The sequence below is a fragment of the Oncorhynchus mykiss genome, chromosome 15, assembly GCF_057628025.1.
Source record: "Oncorhynchus mykiss isolate SJ-2025 chromosome 15, ASM5762802v1, whole genome shotgun sequence".
Classification (NCBI taxonomy): Eukaryota; Metazoa; Chordata; class Actinopteri; order Salmoniformes; family Salmonidae; genus Oncorhynchus; species Oncorhynchus mykiss.
Window position 1 is genome coordinate 24,836,058 of NC_143036.1, and position 22,555 is coordinate 24,858,612.

The 22,555-nt window shown below is 40.4% G+C and overlaps 1 protein-coding gene across 1 annotated transcript; it reads right to left on the reverse strand.

Moving 5' to 3' along the window:
• Positions 1-380: 380 nt before the first annotated feature.
• On the reverse strand, positions 381-19,123 carry gad2 (glutamate decarboxylase 2). The gene is made up of 16 exons (XM_021562788.3): positions 17,858-19,123; positions 17,387-17,449; positions 17,079-17,234; positions 16,405-16,638; positions 15,371-15,461; positions 14,455-14,567; positions 13,826-13,941; positions 13,025-13,104; positions 12,856-12,910; positions 12,496-12,612; positions 11,598-11,662; positions 11,432-11,510; positions 10,800-10,949; positions 9,863-9,970; positions 8,738-8,827; positions 381-5,465 (listed from the first exon to the last, which is right to left on the reverse strand). Exons 1-16 carry the CDS (start codon positions 17,934-17,936, stop codon positions 5,292-5,294), a joined length of 1,770 nt encoding a protein of 589 aa, XP_021418463.1. The 5' UTR covers positions 17,937-19,123; the 3' UTR covers positions 381-5,291.
• Between the last annotated feature and the right edge of the window lie 3,432 nt (positions 19,124-22,555).

A 22,555-nucleotide genomic window follows, 5' to 3' on the forward strand; every position in this document is an offset into this window, starting at 1 on the left:
GACTCTTTCTCTAAAAGGTAACATTTCATAATGTGTAGTTATTAATGTTTTCTCATCGTAGTAGCTCAAACGTCTGGGTCAGGGACAAGGGCGAAAGAGTGAAATGAAGGTATAAAATGCATCTGAAAAGTAGCTAAAATACATGATAGAGAGGTGATAAAGAAATATGGGGTGATTGTTGTGTGAACTTAACATATAAAGAATAAAATCATAAAAAATATTTAAAAAATCCCCAAAATTGACTCTGAGGACATAAGTTCCCGCAGTTGCAGAATCACCCAACTATGCAATATTGCTCTTTCATGTTTGGACATTTTCTGACATTTCCAGAGGCCTGGAAATTGTGTTGAGGCAGGATAAAAGACAAAACTGAGGATGTCTTTTACTTTTGGCAAGAAGAATATTTATTTGTATTTCCCCAAGAGAGTGACACACATTTCAAGATAACTGGATGTTTGAGAGAGGCTTGTATACATGCGACTGTACATAAGGGTTCCTATTCATTCAAAACCAGTAACCAAGTTTACAGGATAAGTTTATATAATACATTATTTTTGTATCACATGAATGCATGTTTGTGTGTTTATTTCTGTAAACACAGTCAATTCTCAGATTGTCATTTCAAACATACTTTGTTACAGGGCAAAGATAATATATTTTAGACTCATCCCAGAAACCAGGTTGGGAATCTTGACTGTACAGGATCTATTGTTTCCAGACACCAGTTGAGGCAATTAGGGACCTCAGAAAAGGGACCGCTTTTATTCAGATTCCACTGAGACGGTTAAATTAAACTACTTATGTAATGCTGTTTATCAAGTCCATCACCATGACACAAGCCAGCATAAACCAAAAACATTCTCAAACAGACTGCGAATATTGTGGGTAGCCAAGAAACTTCAGATGAAAGCAATACATTATTCGTAGTGAGATTTGATTGCTACTAGGGCAAAGCTAGAGAGCGATAGAGAGAGATAGAGAGGTTTATGTATATATATATGTATAGAAGAGCTTTTAGAAAGGCATGCTTGGGATCTACACATAAAGATATATTATTCTACGTTCATAGCGACAGACTTAAAGCGAAAGAGATACAGTATAGAGAAAGTTAGATTAGCACAGAGAGGACAGTTGCAAGGCAAGATTAGCATGCTTGCTGACCGAGAAGCTAACTTTGTACAGGACGTCAACGATACATAAAGCAGCTGTTAAAGGCTAGCGACAGTGCACACTATAGTATAAGATAAGCTATTAATTTGACGCTAAAGCTATTAAGAGGGACTACATGGTTGTCACTAGTTACCACAGCCCAAAATACATAAACCCTGCCTATTTCTTAAATGTATCTTCATAAAATGTGGTTTTAAACCTTAACCCTAACTTTAAACACACTGCTAAACGTATGCCTAACCCTATCCTTAAATACATTTTTACGAAAAAGCCAATTTTGACTTGTGGCTATGGTAACTAGTGGAAACCGGACTACACATACCGTAGATTGTATTTCACAAGCTGGAAAGGCAAGGCGTTTCATGCACATGCAAAGGAAGTAAATCTAGTAGCAGCAGCAAGAGAAACAAAATGGCTGACTTTCCGACTACCACAGTGAGATTCCTATTTTTGTTTCTATGATTCAATACCCAATGTTGCTTGTGTCACAGTGTGCTTGACAATTTAAATAAGGCATGGAAAGATAGAATCACTTCAGAAAATAGATTTAAGGATGCAGCATTTTTTTGTATTATTTTTTAAATATTTAAACTTCCATTGTTGAAGACAGTTGATGGACTTCATAATATCTAAAGATCACTCCAACTACAAAACAACGGAACAATAAAAGCAAGCATTTTCCAATCAAACCCGGTACTTCCAACAGACCCTTAAGTCGCCACACATTCAGACTATTGACAGTTTCCATTTTTTGTGTATGTCTTTTAACATCGAACTATGAACAACCATTGGACATTGCACATTATTAAGTCATCTTATGCGTTTAGTCTAAAGTGCACAATCTTCCCTTTGAGGAGAACTAGACAATACTGGCGATTGATACTAAGGCAACACAGTTACAAACACACAAAAGTACACATTGGCACATACTGTCAAGTACTGTATCACTTGTACACAAAAACCACAGGGCTTGAGTTTTGAAATGGCTTTGCGTACTCATTTGAAATCTACACTGTACCATAGTCGTAATCTGAAATGGTTTCCAAGATGAATTCGGAAAATTTCCTTTGAAAGCCAGTCCCTGAACACATTTATCTTTGAAGTAGCTATCATACACTAATCAAGTCAAGTATTTTGACATAAAAACACAGGAAGAAGCAATATCAACTAACAGGGATGAAAATACTGTTCTTTCAATAGAGAAAATATGAATATTTTTTACCTCACAAATAGTCTCTGATTATATGCCTTTTGTATACACAAATGCATACACATAGATATGTACTACAGTTATGGTATCTAAAAATTCTATTTACAACCTATGATTAAAAGGGATTGTACACTGACAAACCATGTTGAGGAAATTGTGCTTTTCTAACTTGTGTTCTAATGACAATGCTACAAAACCCCTGCTTATAGTGAAGCAGTGCTTGCCCTCTGCTGACCTATGCAATTGTCCATAACTTTTAACAATGTTTTTGCAAGTTATACATTTTTTTTACACTTGCATATGATCATCTAATTTTGTAGACTATTGAGTTGACCAAAACGATGCTTGTTAACTTTGTTTATTGGCCAGATAAATACGTAATTGCTTGAGAATTAATACACAGTAGATGCCTCAACCACAATGATAAGGGAGGCACCTCTCTTCCCTATGCTTTTGTGCAAGTGATGTCAAGTATAGCTGCAAGCCTGGTGAAGTGCCTATACTCAAAACAAAATTCTATCAGTTTCTACATGTAATTAATCGCTCATTGGCCCCATGAATAAGCAGTATATTGACCCAATCTCTTCACTCCACTTCAAATACAGGTTCTCTCCAATGAAGACTGCTCTAAAAGGTCTGATGTCTATCCCAAGAAGGTGACACTGCCACAGAATTACACTGAGTGTACAAGACATTACGAATACCTGATCTTTCAATGACATAGACTGACCAGGTGAACGCTATGATCCCTTGATAAATCCACTTCAATCTGTGTAGATGAAGGGGAGGAGACAGGTTAAAACTCCATATTAAGAAGGTGTTCCTAATGTTTGGTATATTCAGTGTATATCAATTTACTGAGAGGTACAAACAACATGGCTGACTATACAACTTGGCCTGAATTACTCCCCGTCATGTGTTTCGGTCACACACACCTAAACTCAGCAAAAAAAGAAACGTACCTTTTTCAGGACCCTGTCTTTCAAAGATAGTTCGTAAAAATCCAAATAATTTCACAGATCTACATTGTAAAGGGTTTAAACACTGTTTCCCATGCTTGTTCAATGAAACATAAACAATTAATGAACATGCACCTGTGGAACGGTTGTTAAGACACTAACAGCTTACAGACAGTAGGCAATTAAGGTCACAGTTATGACAACTTAGGACACTAAAGAGGCCTTTCTACTGACTCTGAAAAACACCAAAAGAAAGATGCCTAGGGTCCCTGCTCATCTGCGTGAATGTGCCTTAGGCATGCTGCAAGGAGGCATAAGGACTGCAGATGTGGCCAGGGCAATAAGTTGCAATGTCCGTACTGTGAGACGCCTAAGACAGCGCTACAGGGAGACAGGATGGACAGCTGATCGTCCTCGCAGTGGTAGACCACGTGTAACAACAGCTGCACGGGATTGGTACATCCAAACATCACACCTGCGGGACAGGTACAGGATGGAAACAACAACAACTGGAAATGCACAATCCCTCCATCAGTGCTCAGACTGTCCGCTATAGGCTGAGAGGCTGGACTGAGGGCTTGTAGGCCTGTTGTAAGCCAAGTCCTCACCAGACATCACCGGCAACAACGTCGCCTATGGGCACGAACCCACCGTCGCTGGACCAGACAGGACTGGGAAAAAGTGCTCTTCACTGACGTCAAAGGAATGAGCGTTACACCGAGGCCTGTACTCTGGAGCGGGATCGTTTTGGAGGTGGAGGGTCCGTCATGGTCTGGGGTGGTGTGTCACAGCATCATCGGACTGAGCTTGTTGTTATTGCAGGCAATCTCAACGCTGTGCGTTACAGGGAAGACATCCTCCTCCCTTGTGTGGTACCCTTCCTGCAGGCTCATCCTGACATGACCCTCCAGCATGACAATGCCACCAGCCATACTGCTGGTCAGCAAGAACTGACAAATCTGGTGCAGTCCACGAGGAGGAGATGCCCTGCAGTACTTAATGCAGCTGGTGGCCACACCAGATACAGACTGTTACTTTTGATTTTGACCCCCCCCCCCTGATCAGTTTGTCTCAGTTGTTGAATCTTGTTCTGTTCATGCAAATATTTACACATGTTACGTTTGCTGAAAATAAACGCAGTTGAAGTGAGAGGACGTTTCTTTTTTTGCTGAGTTGATATCATCTTGCACCCACTACACACCAGAGAGAGAATTGAAAGTGACATTAAATGAAAAGTGCTTTTGCTGTTGAGCATAAACATGGCTGCTTTGAAGAGCATTACTGTGGCGCTACTCTTAGAGCTGCTTGGTGTTAGTCGATTGACATTGTCTTTCTCCTTCACTGCTATGAGGCACGACTCTTTTCATCCTTCAGATTCTTTGGAAATGTGTTTAAATTCAGATACTACAGTTATGGGATGTGTTGGATTTGGAGACTTTGTCATTGTTTTCTAATACAAGTAGAAGTGAGTCAACCAACATTTGACCAAAACCACTGCTTGAAGTATGCAAATGTTAAGGCAGTGGACTGAGTTGAGATAAGTCGGAAGTGTTCTTTTAAACATGAGTGAGACTAGAATGTAGCTTACAATGGAATGTAACCACGTCTGGCACTTCCAATGTACCTTGCAAATGAGAAAACAATTAGAAAATAAACTCTTCCTCATCAACCTATTGCACTAGCATTTCATATCACAAAAAATACATATAAAGTTACATCAATTACACTACTCTACACTAGGAAAAACTTTTACAGAACCCCAGACCAAGGAGGTCCACGACAAAGCTGCGATACATAAATATGGATATATCTATAGATTATTTTTTTCTTCTCAAACATACCTTGTTATAATATATGACTTTGGAAGAAAGAAAAATGGATTACCAATACATTCACAACAAACATTTCATCCGTTTAGGGAAAAGGAGAGGGATATTTGGGTGACACAAGTCTTATAGATCCTGACCGAGCCGCTCGATTTCCTCGATAAGAAAGTCGATGTCCTCAAAGGTGGCCGCGGGGTTGGAGATGACCATGCGGAAGAAGTTGACCTTGTCCCCCTGTGGTTGGTAGCTGACCATGGTTGTCCCATACTCCATCATCCTGGCCTTGATCACTGGAGCCACCTAGACAACAAGACACATACAGTTGGGTTAAGAAGAAAAAGTGTTAAGTGCTTTTCGACTATTACGAGGAAATACTATTGTAAAACAAGGTCACATGTATTTATTTAAAAATGTCAAGCCCCTTTTTGTGAAGCCTGGATAAATTGACAATTTCCTTTGACAAACAAATGGACACGAATCAACGTTTTATTCCCTAAAAAAAGGAAACTTCCAGTATTAAATGCTGTTCACTTTATCAAACCTCTGTGTTTTCAATGTGCGACACATCCCTGTAGTCAAGCTATAGTATCTACAGATGCACAAATTACATTCACTCAGTGGACAGGCCGAAAAGACAGCTACAGACAGCTGGGGTGACAAATAAATCTAACACCAACAAGGTTCACAAGAGTTCAGCAGAAACTGTGATGTTGAGAGGCTATCTTGCAATAAAACTTGGTAAAAGTCATTTATTTGTTGTTCAGTACAGTCTGTCTGGCTTTGTGGATTACATTCTCTGATGTGCAGAGGCAGATTCAATTACATGTTCTGGAGGAGATAGTGAGAGTGACACAGGCATAGCCGTGGGAAGTAGGGGCGCTGAGGGTGCTGCAGCACCCCCTGAAATATATATATATACAGTTGAAGTCGGAAGTTTACATACACCTTAGCCAAATACATTTAAACTCAGTTTTTCACAATTCCTGACATTTAATCCTAGTACAAATTCCCTGTCTTAGGTCAGTTAGGATCACCACTTTATTTTAAGAATGTGAAATGTCAGAATAATAGTAGAGATAATTATTTATTTCAGCTTTTATTTCTTCTATCACATTCCCAGTTGGTCAGAAGTTTACATACACTTAATTAGTATTTGGTAGCATAGCCTTTAAATTGTTTATCTTGGGTCACATGTTTTGGGTAGCCTTCCACAAGCTTCCCACAATAAATTGGGTGAATTTTGGCCCATTCCTCCTGACAGAGCTGGTGTAACTGAGTCAGGTTTGTAGGCCTCCTTGCTCACACATGCTTTTTCAGTTCTGCTCACAAATTTTCTACAGGATTGAGGTCAGGGCTTTGCAATGGCCACTCCAATACCTTGACTTTGTTGTCCTTAAGCCATTTTGCCACAACTTTGGAAGTATGCTTGGGGTCATTGTCCATTTGGAAGACCTATTTGCAACCAAGCTGTAACTTCCTGACTGATGTCTTGAGATGTTGCTTCAGTATATCCACATAATTTTCCTGCCTCATGATGCCATCTAATTTGCAAAGTGCACCAGTCCCTCCTGCCGCAAAGCACCCCCACAACATGATGCTGCCACCCCCCCACTTTTCGCGCCAAAGTACGTTCATCTCTAGAAGAAAGAACGCGTCTCCTTCACAAGCAGTATGGCGGCTTGGGAAGTGCTCAAGAGAAATACAAAGGATAAAAGGCTATTTTACATGGGTGTACAGTATTTTTGTAATTCACATTTGGCTTAAAGGGGCAAGGAGGTACTACCAAGAGGTAATGCTAGGTGACAGTTTGTGAAGCTCAACTTTTCAGCTTAGAGCTTTACAGTAGCAGTGCTTTACAGATTCAAATCACCTGCAGGTCCACAGTAATCTTCAATTGACTTAGAATATATCTGGGGTATTAAGTTACACAAGGCGAATGGAACTTTGGAAACTTCTGCAAGTTTAGGCTTAATAAGGGAAATGGATATTGTCTTTAAAGGGAAAATCCACCAAAAAAACGATATTTTGGTATTTGTTTCGTTAGTGCACTGTTGATACGTTGAATGTTTTTGCATGTCAGCAGTCGAGTTTTCACCAGCCACTTCCTCATGCAACATGCTAGTTAGCTTTTAATGTTTGATCGCTTAATTTGTTTTAAGTCTATATGTTGAATCAGCAGGTCATGTTTTGATGTATTGTGGTCATTGTTTCTCCTTACTGATGTATTGATGCTGTTTTTTGTTTTTGCTTTCTACCTTATGCGCATTGAGCATGGGAAATGCGCTCTACAAATGTCATATTATTATTATTATTATTACTATTATTACTACAGTCATTCCACACAAATCTGTTGCAGGTGTCCTGTTGTCATTGGCAACCCTGCAAATAACAATAAATAATCAACTCTGAATTGTGCCTCACTTGAATCAGTCCTTTGGCAAAGGATTTTGTGTCCAATTGTTTCAAAGCACTGTTGAAAAACACTGGTGGTTGAAAAAAAGCTAGTCAACATGGATTCAGAATATCATGTCTTCCAGCACAGTCCAGCATTGTCCCTAATCACCTCTGTCTGCGGGAAACGCAGAATATCAGTCCTGCTAAATATCTATACCCATAACGGATGAGGCATGTCAACACTGTTTTAATCGGGATGTTATCATGCATGTGTGAATGAGACAATGGCATAGATTCAATCAGATCAAGCGTTAACCGGGCGATAACAGACACCCCATAGCGCAATGTTTCGGCGGGTCAGAGGTGGAACTGCATTGGAGCCTTCAAACCAGTGAGCAGCTGCTCTTGCGATCATTGTCACAAAGCCACACCAGCCCCACTCACTTTAGAAGTTCACCGTGAGAAAGTGAAGGCTATATAAAAATAATTACGCTAAAATGTAAAAATCGTCAAATAAAATAATGAGAATTTCTATCAGCCTAATCGAGGTGTAGATTACATCTCACATTACAGAGTTTGAACTTGTAAACAAGGCTGGATGGGATTCCTGCAGCCAATGGCAATGTCCACTTTAGGTGTAATGCCACTTGTGGATTTGACAGCTCTAACTCAGTCCCACCTCTGACACTGCCAAAAGTATATCACGGCTAAAGTATATCAGATTTAATAGAGCCCCATGTGTGTTTGAGAGAGAGAGAGAGAGGTCTCTATATATGGCTGGCACGTACATCATCTGTTCATCCTAATTGCAGATTAGAGGACCCCTGCTGCTGAGTGGCTGCCACAGTAACAACCCACGGCCAATGATTGAACTCATGGACAGTAGCCCCTCCCCCCCATATTCACTCCCTCCCTCCTCTCACATTCCACAGAAACATGTCTGTCATTTAAGATTCTCTCATTCCAATTGTGCTATCGAGGTTGAGCGATTGAACTCTATTTACATGCTTAATGACTTCCCAAACGCCTTCCATTTTTAGGCACAGGGGCTTTTCTACAAATGACATCAGAGGACTGCCATTTTGTTTCGGGTGAAGGAGACATGATGTGGACAAACGTGAGGCGTTTGAGGCTCGGACAATAAGGACCGGACTAGTCCTTTACGTCTTACTGCTCACCTTGTGCAGGCGCTTCTTTTTCTCCTCTTTGTCCTCCATGTACCGCATGCCAGGAGGGAGGTACCAGAAGCACACGTTGGTGTGTTGAGGCTGGGACAATGCAAGATGGGAAGACGAAATGATTCATCAGTCAATCATTATGCTTTACACATGGACGCACACACACACACTCGCTCGCACGCGCGCACACACACGCTGGTGCACACATCAAATTGAGCTGGAAAGACAGGCGGGAAAAAAATCCATTAGAGAAACCATGGAATATTGGAATCCACTCAGGTTGTACAAAATAGAAAGCTCTCAAAGCAATCATGGCTGTCAATTTATCAAGCCAGCGCAGTGTATACTGAGCAATTCACACCCTGACAAAAGAACTCTGCTGTGAGTTCTGCTGTGTCGGGTGGTGCTGTCGGTGGCAGTGGTCTGAATAGTAAGCAGGTAGAGAGGCTCTCATTCATAGACCCTCTAGCTATGTCTGAGTGTCTCACATGTCGATCTCCTAGTACCAGATGTGATGGGAGAAAAAAATTCTGTCTGCTCACTGGTGTAAAGCATTCATTACCAATGGTTGACTGACCATGCATACCAGACTCATTTATTTAGCGGCAGTGTTGAGTCCCCGACTGCACTGATGTGGTGCTATGGTTCCAAGTTAACACCTGGACCAATGCCCAGGGGATTTGGACTATTCCTGCCTGTCACTCTATTGTGTTATAGTGGTTTCTGTCTTTTATATGGCTGTAATTATAAGCATAGCTAAATAAAAGTCATTTAAATGCCAGGGTGTCCATACTCTACCGCAGGGGTATTCAACTCTGACCCTACGAGGTCCGGAATCTGCTGGTTTTCTGTTCTACCTGATAATTCATTGCAACCACTTGGTGTCCCAGGTCTACATCCGTCCGTCATTAGAGGGGAACAATGAAAAAACACACAGAGTGGAAATGGCTTCGAGGTTGAGTGTTGAGGGCTCTATGGCATGGCTCAGCCCTACTCTATAGTATAAAATACATTCCAATTAGATTTGAGCCATTCACAACATCCTCACATATTTGGTTTGTTTTTTTGTGTTATCATTCATGTCGTTCAGTGTCTAACCATACAGCACATTTAATATGAACATACCTTTCCATTGAAGACCATCTCATATCCTTCCCGGTCCTTGATCTTGTTGTACAGGTACTCCGAAAGCTCCAGACACTTGTCAATCTGAGCCTCGAACCCGATGGTGCCCTATCGGTGAAGAGGAAAATGCTGTCAACAACACAGTAAAGGTAACAACAAAGATGGAAAAAAAGAGAGCTTATTTTAAAATCATACTAACGATAGCTAATATTTTTAAGTCCCAATAACTGATAGCAGGAACAAATAATGCTGTTTTCCTGTGGTGATTGACATTTTCCAAGAATGTTTCATAAATGTCTTAATTAAATTAAAGAAGACACTTGGTACACTAAAACCCATAGTCCAAATGCAACACGAGCAAAAACAACTCCCTCCACACATCGCTGTCTTTGCAATGCAGGTTGATGTCAGTTCCCATTGTAGCACTGTGATAAGCAATTACCCCACTAGTCCTCAACTGTCAAGCTGCAGGGGTCAAACTAACTACTTGAAGACCAGGACAATCTTTACATCCCAGCCACATGGTGAGAGGGAATCTATTTGTCTGGGATGTCCAGCATCACAAAGCTCACTATATTATACTTAACAGGACCATTTGTTGACTGAAGAAACAGAAGGCTACTAAAGGTTTGGAATTCATACTGCACACAATGTAGTCAAACAGACGTCACCAATGCAATCAAAAAAGCAATACACTGTACATTGTACTAGGCTGTAAAAGGCTTTTGGAATATATATTTTGAAATATACATGAGATAGTCCCTGGCAAAGAGAACTATAATATCATTTTTTTTAAATACCAAAAATATCACCATCAATGTTATCTAAAACAATCTGTTTTACAATTAATCAAGGCATGATGAAAATCTCTAGAGGGGATCTTTATTGAACTAAATGATCGAAAGAGAACTACATTTGCAATCAGTACTCTACCAACCTTAGCTCTCCACATGAGCCAGAGCTTGAAGATGTCCACATGACGTCCACACTGCAAGGCCTTGTCCCCAGTGTCGTAGGACAGGTCGTAGTGCTTGTCCTGCTGGAACAGGTAGCAGGCGTGCATCTGGTTGCAGTTTTGCATCAGCCCCTGGAGAAGAGAAAATAATCACTTAAACAATAAGGCCTGAGGGGGTGTAGTATATGGCCAATATACCACGGCTAAGGGCTGTTCTGAGTGGTAGGACTCAACCCTTAGCCGTAGTGTATTGGCCATATACCACAAACCCCCGAGGTGCCTTATTGCTATTATAAACTGGTTTCCAACATAATTAGTAGTACAAATAGATGTTTTGTCATACCCATAGTATACGGTCTGATATACCACGGCTTTCAGCCAATCAGCATTCAGGGCTTGACCCACCCAGTTTATAATTCCGATTATACAACAGTGACAATAGCTAGTTAATACATATCCTATAATCTAATTCGCTACAAGGTCATTTAGGATGGATGTGTAACTTAGTAATGACCTTAGTCATGTAGGAAAATACAGTAGGCCTTTTATTCTGAAATGTAACAAAAGAAGACATTGTGATGAATATATATGTAAAGGGGACTTTGACCCCTTACCTCCTCCCGGACCAGCAGGGCTGAGCATTGCAGTGGGACTGCCATCATCTTGTGAGGGTTCCATGTCACTGAATTGGCCCTGTGAATTGAAACAACAATGAGTACTTTTTCTGAATATTGATTTAAAAGATGAAAATTCATCATTTTAGTACATTTCAGTACGGACCTCTCAACTCCATCTAGCTTCCACTTGTGCATCCTGGACATGATGAGACTGCCTCCCCACGCACCCTGAGTAGAGAGAGAGATAGTGAGATGACCAAACTACAGAACACTTTGTAGCATGAGACTGAGTCTCAACATGAAGAGCCCCATTACACCACAGCATGTCTGAACTCAACCAGCCATATGTAATAACATACAGTTCATATTCCCGGAGTGACCGGAGTTTCCTGCAAATACTGACGACTAGTCTCTATTTCATATTTTGTGGAAAGGGAGCTCCTAAACCTAAACCTCACCCTCACAGTTCTATGTTCGAAAATACAAGAATTCAACGTAAAAAGGCCCTAAACAAATCTAGCATGTCTGCAGTTTGACACTGATGGATCTCCTTTCTTGGTCTTAATAGAGGTGTCTCTATGTCATGCCTCAATCACCTCCATTACACAGAGTCCTTCGGTGAGAGAGGCCATGATGGGGAAGTCAGGGGAAAGGATGATTTACAGCCCCTGCTCCAGTTTCCTTAATCTCCAGTGTTACAGAGGAAACTGGCTGAGTGGCTGTCTCCTATCTAGGTCAGCTGAAAGCAGCAGAGGGGACTCAGATATATTACATGAATCAAACTCTGACTGGTGAGCTCTGTGTGCCCCTGTCCCTGAAACACCCAAAGCTAAATGTTATGGACTTACCATCTGATGAGGTAACAACAAAGGTATTCACCTAAAGTAACTTGAGTGTGTAATAGCCACTTGTATAGTGTAACTTAATGTAATTTTCCACCATAACAGGATTCTTGCTCTGTATATCAGTTGGGACGATTCTTATCAGTCAGCTATTACAAAATCAGCATGTAAAAAAAATAATGTTTTTTTAAGAGATAAAGTACACGTGTTTCTACTTACATCCACGTGGAACCAGACTTGGTACTTCTTACAAATATCTGAGATGGCAATGAGGGGGTCAAAGGCTCCGTAGACTGTGGTGCCAGCCGTCGCACTCACAAAGAATGGCACAAATCCCTAAACATAAAACATGAAAAGAAATAATTCGCATGTACAGTGTCACATACCAACATTATAACTATTTCCCATTATACACATGACATTACCGATGATATATTCTAGATAATAGCACAACACATTCCTGATCATCGTTGGGGTAAATTTCCATATGGTTGCACAGTATGAAGGGAAAAAATGACTTAATAGCCATTGCTCTTCAACAGGGATATGGATGGATGTGTCATGTGTGTATGAAATTACCTTCTGCTTGGCTTCCAGTATTTTCCTTTCAAGGTCAGCTGGTATCATTTTACCACTGTGAAGAAAGAAAAAAACAGGATTTCATTGCTTGAATGCTTTTGCCATTAAATGACATGTTCTGTTTTATTCTGCACCTGAGGCCTACTGTGTAGTTAAAACACTACAGTACCTCTCATCAGCTTTGATGCAGATGACACTCTCTGTACCAATGCCAAGGGCTGCTGCTCCTTTCTTGATTGAGAAATGACTCTAAAAGACACAGAAGTAGAGAAATCCCTCGCACAAGCTCTTCTCTTAACCTGATTACATTTCCTGTTTGATGCATTTCATTGAATGCTGCTATAAAGGGAATTCAAGACCAAGGAAAGAACAAAAAGAGGTGAGCTGTAGTAACGTTGGAATGTTGCTGTCCAAGGCAAAGCAACGGCTTTTGGGAGTGTTCTATTTGAGCTGTTGTTTGCCCGAATTATTTAAATGTCCTGGGCCACTGCAGGGGAGAGGAGATAACAGCAAGTGTCCCTGTGTGCTGTACTGTCATGCAGAATGTCAGCAAATCAGCCTCACATTAGCTGTGGCTGCATGTGAAGGTGATGTCAGTCCCTTTTCTACAACATGAATGCATCAGTGTTGGAAAATGTGACCTGGCTTTATATGGAACAGCTGGCCCAGCAGTATGCCAAAGGGATTTCATTGGGAATCTGACGCCCACTTTGCCAAACATTACCCTCTTTAAGTAGTGAACGCTGGATCCTTGTAATTTGACGTAATCTAAGAACAAAGCATACAAATTATACTCCCTCACCAAGACATTGGGGTAACATCACTATGAAGCAGCTAAATGAAATGCACAATAAATAAACACACACAAAAAAGGAAGTCAAAGCAAGAAATGTATAAAACGATAAATGAACGAATTAACAAATTAAATAAAGTGAAAATGAAAGATAGGAGTAAGGGGAGGGAGGCCTACATGCTCGGATGTGAAGGCTGCCAGTCTGGGGACTGATGACATTCCTTTCTCCTTCACTTCAGGAAACATCTTGAAGCGAGCCAGCAGCATGGCATACATATTGGAAATGGCACCACCTAGGGGAGAGAGGCGACGCACACCACTCAATCACTTGTGTTGTGTCACGATCATTTGGTACAGCCATCAGATGTCAAAACTCACATGAAGATAATGCTTTGGCTATTCAATAACACAGGACTAAAAGTAAATGCAATGGTTATGTATTGGTAACATACATGTCTCGGGAGAATCTGTCTTAAATGTTTTGAGGAAATAATCAAAAAATACAATGTTTCAATGATGATAACATATATTTATTTACATGTCGATGTAATTGTGAAAAAGCATCAGTTTGCCTCGGTTATTATAACCTCCTATGTTTTTTTGTTTTTGTTATATGTCAACCAAGAGTCCAGAGGAGAAATGAAAGCAACCGTTATGTTGTAAGGGAGGAAGTGGTTTTATGCTAATTGACTGTGGAAAGTGTTCCATTTTAGTCATCAAAATGCTAATTTACACATAGCTGGAGATGGGCCAACCAATTTTCTGTGAATCTGATGGGGGGGTTATAATTGGCGTCACCTACGCACCGGGAGAGAAGATTCCATCCCCTCGGCCATCCTCCCAGCCAATGATCTCCCTCATTTTCTTCAAAGTGACGTATTCCAGCAGCACGAACACTGGAGCCACCTCGTAGGTGAACCTGGATTGCACAAGAGAGATCACATGACTGAGTTACACAAAATATGTAATGGCAGACAAATGATTGAGCATCTGTCTTTTCTCCCCTCTGGAGGTTCACAACCGATTTGGCTTGAGAAACAGTTTATCATGGGCTCAGGTTTAGCATGAGGGATGGGGTTATATAGCTCATAGAAGCTGACAACGTATTTCAAAGTCAAGACAGACAAAGCAAAACTTTGGGTTTATTGGAATGCACATAGCAGTAGATGTCAATGTACAACGTTGCAATTCAACCACAAACACAGTGGAATTTACAAAGGTCATTGCAGGTTATGTAGGTTAAATGCATTACTCTATGTATGACTCTTTTCTCTACATTACAAAACAGTTCAACATTCTCTGCATCATACAAACGCTACACTGCAGCATGTCTGACTCCAAATTGATTACAAATGTATTCATTTTGGGGATTCAGTGCATTTAATTGTGCTAGCAGAACCCTTATTTCACTGAGCCATGACTCTCAGTATATATCATCCCCCACTCAGCCAGAAATTAACTTCCGATTAGCCTGAATCAAGCCAAAATGCTAATTTTTTCCTCTTGAATTGCCATGGGGATAGCGAAGGAGGGAAGGCGGCGAGGGGTGGGGTTAAATTAATACGGGATTGAATTATGTGCTGCCTTTCCTTTCAACCTTTCACATGCTCTCTTTGAGTGAGACTCCACTATCAGTGTGAGAAGTCGCAGCAGAGAATGCCCATGGATGGACCGGAAATGGAAATGATTGTTATTCTGTTTTATCATACTAGTCATACTCACATGTTGGTGTTTGCGGTGGACGTTAGCCAATCAGCTGCAAGACCAACCATATCTAATCCTGTTGAGAGCTGATTGAAGTATCTGGGGTGGGCTAGAAGCAGAGGAAATTGTGTGAGATTACAGAATTTAGTTGTGGTCTTTTTGGAAATGTCAGGCATATTTTCCTGTATTTCTGTTTTCCATACTATGCTTTTTATGTGATTCTGGTGCCTATGCCACTTGGCACAGCTTGGCATGTAAGGCTGTATGTAGCTCCTTCATAGTTGAATTCAGTTGTGGTGTGTTCTTGGAGTGACAACTATTAAGCTTGTATGGTCATGCTAGAACATTTTAGAGAGAAGGTGATTTCAAAACGTTTCCGTATTTTTTGACATTTTACCAGCCCTGAGGGGTATTCGTTTTAGTTTTGAAATTGAACATGGTGAGGATAATAGCATGGCATATATGGAACATGTTAGTGATTTTAGCATTGATACTGTCAAATTCGTTTGGAAATTGTATTTTGGGGAAGGACATCATGTCATTTCCATTTTGCTCCATATATTATGCCTTTCTTCATCCCGAATAGTGCGGCACGGGGGGAAATGACCTAGCACATTTAACAGATTATGATCTCAAAAACATTAGATTTCCACCATCTATACATACCATCTACAGTCATTTGCTAAATAAAAACATGTAACGAAAACACACATGTAGGTCTGTTTTCTTGGATATGCCGCTGGATAGGCCTGGTTTATATTTTAATCTAAAACCATTAATGTATCTTTTTAAAACAATCTGCCTGCTGTACTTTAATTTTCGTCTGGGTAGCCCCAGGCCTAATTTATGAACAGGAACAACTCTTCAGAAGAAAACATTTAGCAATTAATTTCGTGTATATTGACCCAAAACGAATTTACAAAAAAAACATATAGATAGCTGAGTAAAACAGCAGACAGACAGGCAATATTGATTTTGAATTGTCCATTTCCTCTCATAAAAAAATCTGCGACATTAGCATTTTGTTGCAATAAATATATATCTTATAATACCTGTTTTGATAGCGTATTTCAGAGTTGCACGACAGCTTATCAAAATATCATCCAGTGTTTCTGGCTCATCCTGCAGTTCCCAGTTGTTTCTCTGGAGCAATTCATTTGGATAGTGGAAATCAATGACTTTCGTTTCCCTATCAAACGATTCCGTGATATATGCCAGCAAAATATCCACAACTTCTTGGAGAAAAGTCATTGTCTTCAAGTCACCATCCAACGCAGGTAGTAGATCTGTGAATCAATGTAAAAATGCAGGCAATTTGAATTTGAACTCTAAAGTGTCATTTTAACCTTGAAAATGAAGGACAGAGAGGCCTAGATTTAAGTATGGAGAAAATGCGTATAAAGTGTAGATTTATTGGGAAATAATAGGCTACATATTTACACCAGATACATAAGGCCATCGACTATTTTATTATTTGTTTCGAAGTGATAATGACTAACCTAAATTAATTATATGTAAATCAGAAAACATAACACATTTTTCAGTTCAAAATAATAGGTCTATACGTCAGTATGCCTACGTGGGTTTTAAATGGGCTTCTTGTTGAATTAGTTGAAGGTTACGCTGTTTTTCATATGAACGATGCATCATGCGGGTAGGCCACTCATATCACGATTTCGTATGTGAAAAATGTATCAATATAGGCCTGTCATGTTTATAGGCCTACCTGTTGAATATAGATCTGAGAAACCAACAGTCGCCTCAGTCGCCTTTAGACAATTGCACGGTTTGTTGCATCCGCAGGTTCCAACCGTTGTCTCATCCAGTTTGGTAGATGTCGGCTCGGATGTTTTCTCGCCCTCTCCAGCAACACTGAGTAGAGCTTTAAATGTTTGTTTCAGTTCATACAAATCAGAAAAGGAGGAAACAATTCAATGCACGATAAGCAATGAATATGTTGCGACACTGTTATATTGCTTCATATAGGCTATGCTAATATGCAAATTGGAGCTGTTTTTTCCAGAACCAACCTACCACACAGTTTCGATCCAATGCCTCCAGGTAGTTTTTGGGCCGCCGCCTGGCACCATGCCCTGGCTGGAGAGAGCAAGTCAAAGACGGATGAATAATGGGCTATATTCAGGCTGTGTAACTTACAAATATTCAGGAAAAAACGTGCTGAAACAGGGTGAACACAACCTCACATGAACATAATACGCTGTATTGGGCTACCAAATTCACAATAATAGGGCTACTAGCAATTTATATAATCAACATTTTTTAAGTCGTCTTAACCTTGACTAAGCCCATTTTGTCTAGGGGCTATATGCATGACATAAAAACAATATGTGACATCTTCTACCGGTCATTGTTAAGCCACATTTATCCTGGTAGCCTGAATACATTGTTTATGCGAGTTAGGGGTTGCAAGCGTTAAACGTTGATTTATCCAACCAAATAGGTTATTTCATTTTCCCTTTAGGGGCTCAAGCCGATAATACTCACGCGTAGTGGGGCTTTGGTTGCTGGTATTATCACCAGCATTCTCTGGCGCGCCAAGACCCCAAAATCCGTGTGATGCCATTGCAAACAGTCAGTCGCCAGCAGTTAAGAGCTATATGAAAGACGGACAAATAGCGCCCATTCAACCCGGGGGAAATGTGCGGAAGGGAAACGGGAGCTGTTCAGAGACGTGGTGCTGAAGCTGTCTGTCGACTCTTTTCCAGCTGCACAAAATCAAACTGTGCATTCAACAGAGACACAAACGAAACTGCAAAAGTGCTCAAAACGTAGCGCTCTCTTCACCGAGACTCTTCTCTGTACGCAGGCGACCACAGGTATACAGATGGAATGCCAGGCATTGTCTTCTCAGAGAATTCGGTAACAGTTACCCAGAGCCCCTCGCGATTCAGTGTAAAGCGCAACCTCTCACCACTGGGTAAAATACAAGGCTATGTAGTATGGCAGAGTGTAAGAGTATGAATATATCCGTATTGTGAAAAAAGGCGATAAAAAGGCGATTTCACTAAGGCCACTTTCAGGAATAAGCACTACTATGCAGAGTATAATCCAGCGGTGAAAAGTAGAGCGCAGGGTTTGCTATATTAATGGTATAAGCAACTTAATAAAACAAACGTGTCCCACCGTAGTGTTAACCTGGTTTCACGTCACGAAATAAATTCCAATGTGATTCAGTTCATGACGAACTGGGTTGCGTCATGAGTCGTGACCACACATCTTTGTCCCCCTCCTGCTGTGTGCGTGGAACTCAACATCAGAAACAGTCTCATTTAAACTGTTTTACTCCAGCTTGGCTGCCCTGATAATTCATTGATCCCAAACTTTTTTATGCCTTGGCGCCTCCTATCATTGCCCCCCTCCGGTCAAGGAAACGTAACGCGGTGTGGAGTGGGAACGCGTGGGTCCCTCTCGCTCCGCTAGAGTTCAAACCGAGTGCTCCATGGAGAGTGGCGTTCAAATCCGCGGTCCGTTTATTGTGCCTGGCTCTACGTCGGTCATGGCTAGAAGGGCTCCAGCTTTTGTCGAAAGTTGAAATGTTTTGAATTTTAGCTAACCCTAACCCTTTTCCTAAACTTAACATAATTCCCCTAACTTGCTACGTTAATTCTGCTGCATAAGTTCTCCTAACTTGCTATGAAAAGTCAAATCTGACGTTTTAACTTGACAAAAGATGTAGCCCTTCAAGCCATGACTGTCAGTGCTGTTCAAAAGCCATGCATCCAGATCCCAGATCCCAGATGGCTTTACTATATAGTAAAGCCCCAGTGCACTACTTATGTAAAAAAATTATAATAATACCGTAACAATAATAATATATATATATATATATATATATATATTGTATTAATATTTTTTTATAATTCAGATTTTTCAGCATCCCTACTTCCTGTGGCTATGCACAGACCTACAACAAGAAGAAACATAGCTATGAGGTCATCTGGGAAAATAGGGATGTGTTTTGTTTTGGGGCAGACTACATTCTGTTGGATGCTATCATCAATCAGTTGTGCTGCTAGTGTGACCACTGAGAACACATCACAAGTGAATCAGTAACAAACCCTGTGGGCTTTTCTGCTTTAAATGTCACACTTAAAGGTTACGGATTCACTCAACAACAAAAAATGCTAAGTTAACATAAGGGAAATACGTAGGAAAGTTGAATAACACTGCAGCTCCGTGGTTTGCATTTACGTAAGTGGTAATATATTTGGACAATTTATTAAACAGCGTTCAAATTATTTCCACATTATTCAACCTGAGCATGGGAAGTAGAGTGTGTAAAGTCAAAACAATTCACAGTGAATGTAGGCAGACCTGAACACAACAGTAATGTTGAAAGCCATTCTCAATCTACATTAGGCAATACAATCTACACTGTTAAAATTAAGTGCTTTGTAACACCAAAACGAGTGGCAACTGAGCTGCCACCAACACGAAGGAGATAAAACCTTAAAGTTTCTGGAGTATTGAAACACATCATCCTGAGAAGTGTTGAAGCAATACATGGTGTCAGTGGTGACCCTATTCAGGACTGCCCCACCTGTTTTGAGCCCCACCTGTTTAGCAAAAAAAAAAAGAAGCCTGTTTTGCATGTTATTTTGGCATTAATACGCATAACATATCATTTTGCAAACAATGTAAAAAAAATAATAAAAATGTAATTAATAAAGCCGCATACAAACATGGTCTCCTTTTTTGCTTTCTAAGGCAGCTACAAAATGCAGGTGTTTCAGCCAAGCTCAGTGCTTTCTGTGGTGGTGGGGCAGCCAGCGGAACAGACAAAACATAGGGGTTGGTAATGCTCTCTAGCTGTGCCATGATTAGTTCAGTGTTCTGTCACTCATGGGGACACTTCGTCTCTGCAAAATCTACAGGGAGAGCTAGAAAGTTCAAGCCCCGTAGGTGCTGCCATAGATTTACAGTAGAAGTACCCATCCAAGAAGGCTCAAGGTCATTGGCCACAGATAAAATTACATCGGTTCACGGTTTATGTACCGAAGCTTTGATTAGACTGATCATGTCAACATCATACTTTCAAAATCTTAGCTAGCCAGCTAGACAAGCAGTCATCATCATGAATCAAGTTGACAATCTACTGGCAAATCCTTTTCAGTCCTTGTCATATGACGAGAAATTATAGATAAAACGTATTGTGCTCATCGGCCATTGGACATAAACATTACACAACAAGTTGGAAATCGCAAATTCACCAATGAGTGGCTTGGAAGCTAACTGCAAGCGTTGCAAAGTAATTACTAGCCTGCTATTAGCTAGTAATTTAGCTAGTAATTACTAGCCTGCTATTCACTGCTATTCAGTGGAGTGGGTGTGTGGTCCAAGTCTGGGTTTAAGGGTCTCTTTTCCAAACTTAAAAGGATAAACATTCACATGTAACATGGGCCGGAAACGGTTGAATACATTGAATACATTGGCCATGCTGTCAATCCTGCATGACTTCTGCCGCGTTCAAAACAACTGGAAACTCTGAACTGGGAAATCTCAGATTTCAGTGAGTTCATGACAACTGGGAACTTCGAAAAAACAAGCTCAGACTGGGAAAATACTTTTTGAACGGTCATCCAATTTGGAATTCCAAACCGGGAACACATGACACTATCTAGAGCTCCGACCTGAAGATCACTGATGCCATGATTCAACCTTGTATTTTTCACAGTTCCCAGTTGCCTTAAAAGCACTATAAATCCAGAGAATGCCAGACTTTGATTTTAAAAAATGATGACAAAATTTGCACAAGAAGGACCCCCACACCACCTTCCTGTTCAAGTGAGCACAGCACAACAAGATGAGTCCAAAAATGTCTTGTATGCTGCTGCATAAATTATGTAATCTGCCAGGGAGATATGTATACTGTAGCTAAGAAAGTAATACTATGTGTATATTATGTAGTAAGCTGTTAGTAGCCAATGTGTCTCACCCTAATAATTGGGTCCCTTCCCCACTCATAATTTAGCTTACTGTTCTGACTTGGTGGTGCACATGTAGCCTATAGCCTGTATTTGAGAAATGTAATCATCGAATATTGTAAGAGCTTTCATTGTCTGCTTATATGCCCCCCTTTATTTTTCCTACGGTTCTGACTTGGTGTAACAGGGAGAATACTGTAAGATCGACCCATGTTCTGAATTTTGTCACTGTACATTTCAAAAGTGCTTAACAAATAGTTATATTGTCTACGTTCGTCTTAGCTCGCTCATTAAGGTCTCAATCGAATTTACGGATTGCCTCTTTTCCGCTCATCGTTCCCTTATGCCATAGTATGTACATCTCAATTGCCAGTAGAAACCACATTTGTTGAAGAAAGTCAGCCATATCAACTTTTTTTTAAATATAAAGGCAGTAAATAAGGCTGAATGAACTGTTTCGGTGCCAGACAAGTCTTCTCTGATAGCCAGGTGTAGCAGTGGTAAGGATTCATTCCATGGTTCTGAAAAGAAAACTGCTGTTGGGACAGCAGGCCCTAACCATTTGCAGGCCCTAACCATTTGTGGGCACCGTTTGTCACCGTTATAGTGCAATTCATGTATTGTTTAGTATCGTGTTGTGTAGTGGCTTCCCTGTCATGCATCCCCATGACATTTCTTTTGTTGATGTTTTCCCCACCAAGATTTACATGCTAAAATCACCACTGCATGGTGTGTTGTAACACCACTTAATAAAGTGTTGCACAACACCTTGCCAAGGACTGGGAGCCCTACCAAAAAAGGTTGAACAAACTATATTGGTATTTCGTATTCTGTTTAGTGCAGAATTAGATAACTTCTCTTTTGGTGCCGTTTCCTCTCTCTATAGTTTCTAAACACTATAGAAACTATAGAGGGAGGAAACGGCACCAAAAGAACACTATTATGGTTTTTCAAATCCTGTCTAGAGCAGAGTATTTTATTGTTTAGCATTCATTAATGTGTCTGTTCATTTGCCTGTTTAACCCATTTTGGCAACAGTAACTCCAGGTTTTGCAACATGTTTTGCAATTTCCTCTTCCATCAAAAGTTAGAAATGTGGGAATGGGTTTTCTCATCATTGAACATTAAAAATGCCGTTTTGGATATCCGTTCATCATGATCCATTACACCTTATGGTGCATCAAGCTGCTTAATACTAAACTATACTGTAAATATACTTTTCTTTCTTCAAACATTCATACACCATTGTGTAAAATAA